Raw genomic sequence first — 3,440 nt, forward strand, 5'->3', positions numbered from 1 at the left:
GAGGAGCTCTGAAGTCTTCCTTGGTGAGCTCTCCAGTCTCCGTAGACTGCCCTGAGGGCAACTAAGCTCCTGACACATTCACTTATGAGGACAATTCTGGGTCAGCGGGTCCGCCATCGGTCTCTGCCGCCAGTAGTGTCTGCTGCTTTCCTCCAGGGAGGGGCGAGGGGGTGAGCTGCCAGGACACCTCTCTGTGGTAGTAAAGCTCATGCCGCCCACCGAGAGGTGGCCCACGTCCTCAGAGCTCTGACCACAGGCTGCTGAGACGTACGAAGAGGCAGCGGGCGGAGGGCACCGCTGGACGGAGCCGAAGGGACGGGGTTAGCAGCCTGAAGGGTGGGACCGGCTGCGCAGGGCACGTCGACACGGGGAGGGAGACGGGGAGCTGGAGAGCAGCCGGCACAGGCCCAGGAGGGGCGATGGCTCCAGTCCGGGAGTCCCTCAGCGAGGCCTCACGCAGGTTCCATGTTCCCCCCTGTGAGTTCACAATCCTCTGAGCGCCACCAGCGTCGACAGATGCAATTAAATTCAAAACATCGTGGCGTGTCGGGCCGGCTACCGTTTGGATGCGGGGCCGTTAACTGGTTAATTAATAGCATTTGTATGTTTATGTTTGTCTTCATTTATGGAGACACACTCAGTACTTTTAAAATGTAACGTTTTAATTGGACGCAGTCCGTGTGGCCTCTTCAGTGGGAACGCGGAGGGGCAGAGAACAGCGCACAGAACAAAGAGGTCGCACATCTGTCTGCACACACCAGCCTGACGCGACCCCCAGGACATGGAAGTGGAAAAAGCTACAAAATGGCAAGTGCAGTGAGCGCCTGCACATTTCCCTGAACTGCGTCTTAACGTAGTACTGATTTTTTTCGGCACGTTATTTAGTGGTATAAACAAACAAAATTAATGATAATGTTCAAAGCATTTATTTACTAAATCAATGAGGTTGATTTATGTATGAGCATTTCAACAAATAAAATGTTTAATGAAAAAATCCTAGTATACAATGTACTTGTCTCTAGAAAAAAAAATCTTATTTACAAGTTATTTTAGATAAATGTGGGTTTAAAAAAAACATTCATCAGGCATTACTAGCATAATAAAAATGGGTTTCTTCAGAACAGCTCCAGCATCCAGTGAAATCTTAAGAGGTGAATGAAAATTTTTTCATTTATATTCAGAAAATCTAATATGTTTACTTGCTTGTTGAGTCTTTTCGAGTCTAATCTTTTCAGCTTTGGCGATTAACTACGGAGAAAGAAATCAGAAATTAGAATGTATTGGATACCTAAAAACAAACAAAATATAATTATGTCTAGAAAAATTTCACAGCTATCATCAACTTGAATAAAATATTTCCAAAAGGGGGAGAGGAAGACAAGTGAGATAATTAGGCTTAGGCCACATCAATTACAGAAAGAACTATCAGGTATGGTTTATAGTGTAAGAGGTACTCAATCTTTCAATTACGCCCCCCCCTCCCCTTTAGTTCCAGATGACTGAACATTTTCCAATGAAAAGGAGCCACACTCCCTGCAGCCACGCTGGTTACCTGCGGGTCAGGACCCACCCTGTTGGCTGCCCCCTCCCCCCTCGGCGTCAGTCCTGACAGCTAAGTCCCTCCTACGGCCCTGCGGTCAGTCAGGGCACTGAGCTGGAGAATCATGTGCTACTGGAACGAGACGGCGTGTTTCGGGCAGAGTGAGTGCCACACAAAGCTCTGCTTACAAATTTGAGAACTGAAATCTCAAACACAGCCCTGGCTGGGAGGCTCAGCTGGTTGGAGCGTCACCCCATAACCCAAAGGTTGCAGGTTCAATTGCCAGTCAGGCTGCGAGCTCGATCCCTGGTCCGGGCTGGGCAACCAATGGACGTTTCTCTCTCACATTGTTGTCTTTCTCCCCACCGTTCTCTTGAAACAAAAACAAAAACATATCCTCGGATGAGGAAGTAAACAAACAAATAAATGTCACAAGTACGGCCTACTGCTGAAAATACTTCTTACGCCAGAACACAAACACGTCAACATTTTCAAAGAAGGCATGAAATCATGTGGTATGAAGACCATTTAAAATAACTAAATATTCCACAAGCTTTCTTTTTTAACCATCACCAGAGGATTTTTCTGTTGACTTTTTAAAAAAAAAAATATTTTTGTTGCTTTCAGAGAGGAAAGGAGAGGGAGAGATAGGAACATCCATGATGACAGAGAATCATGGATCCGCTGCCGCCTGCATGCCCCACACTGGGGCGTGTGCCCACAACCCAGGCCTGTGCCCTGGACCGGAATCAAACCTGGGACCTTGCAGTTCGCAGGCTGACGCGCTATCCACTGAGCCAAACTGGCCAGGGCCCAAAAGCTTTCTTTCTTTCTTTTTTAAAAATATATTTTATTGATTTTTTACAGAGGAAGGGAGAGGGATAGAGAGTCAAAAACATCGATGAAAGAGAACCATAGAGCAGTCGTTTCCTGCACATCCCCCACTGGGGATGTGCCTGCAACCCAGGTACATGCCCTTGACCGGAATCGAACCTGGGACCTTTCAGGTCGCAGGCTGACGCTCTATCCACTGAGCCAAACTGGCCAGGGCCCAAAAGCTTTCTTTCTTTCTTTTTTAAAAATATATTTTATTGATTTTTTACAGAGGAAGGGAGAGGGATAGAGAGTCAAAAACATCGATGAAAGAGAACCATAGAGCAGTCGTTTCCTGCACATCCCCCACTGGGGATGTGCCTGCAACCCAGGTACATGCCCTTGACCGGAATCGAACCTGGGACCTTTCAGGTCGCAGGCTGACGCTCTATCCACTGAGCCAAACCGGCTAGGTCAGCCATGGACTTTTGTAGAGAGCGTCAGGGAGGGAGGGAGGCAGAGGGGGAGAGAGACACATCACTGTGAGAGACACAGCTGCCTGACCCCCATGTGCCCGACTGGGGCAAGGATCGAGCCTGTAACCCAGTGCCCGCCCTGGACCAGGAATCAAACCCTTGACCCTTGGTGTGCGGTCTGACCCTCTAACCACTTAGCAACACTGGCCAGGGCCCAAAAGCTTTCTTTCTTTCTTTTTTAAAAATATATTTTATTGATTTTTTACAGAGGAAGGGAGAGAGATAGAGAGTCAAAAACATCGATGAAAGAGAACCATAGAGCAGTCGTTTCCTGCACATCCCCCACTGGGGATGTTGAATCAGGGACCCTTCAGTCCACAGGCCAACGCCCTATCCACTGAGCCAAACTGGCCAGGGCCCAAAAGCTTTCTTGATAAAAACATCTAAAATATTTAGCTTTGGTAGAAATGAAAATCTTATTCTCATAAAAACACAGATTCTAATGAGCAATCGACCACCAACACAGTTTCTTTAAAGTGTGTGGTGACAGGAGGCCACGAGCAGGAAGTCGCTGTGGGTCACCCTGGAAGCCTGTCCCCCCCCCCCCCCCC

The 3,440-nt window shown here is 47.9% G+C and overlaps 1 protein-coding gene across 1 annotated transcript in view; it reads right to left on the bottom strand.

Annotated features, from left to right (window-relative positions):
- Nucleotides 1-964: 964 nt before the first annotated feature.
- Nucleotides 965-3,440, bottom strand: part of LARP7 (La ribonucleoprotein domain family member 7) — an 18,313-nt gene continuing 15,837 nt past the window's right edge. Inside the window, exon 15 of the mRNA XM_015571517.1 lies at nucleotides 965-1,248. Coding sequence (XP_015427003.1) covers nucleotides 1,168-1,248 — 81 coding nt within the window. The 3' untranslated portion in view covers nucleotides 965-1,167. The remainder of the gene's footprint in view (nucleotides 1,249-3,440) is intronic.

This window comes from Myotis davidii, unplaced genomic scaffold (genome assembly GCF_000327345.1).
Source record: "Myotis davidii unplaced genomic scaffold, ASM32734v1 scaffold989, whole genome shotgun sequence".
In the NCBI taxonomy this organism is placed as follows: domain Eukaryota; kingdom Metazoa; phylum Chordata; class Mammalia; order Chiroptera; family Vespertilionidae; genus Myotis; species Myotis davidii.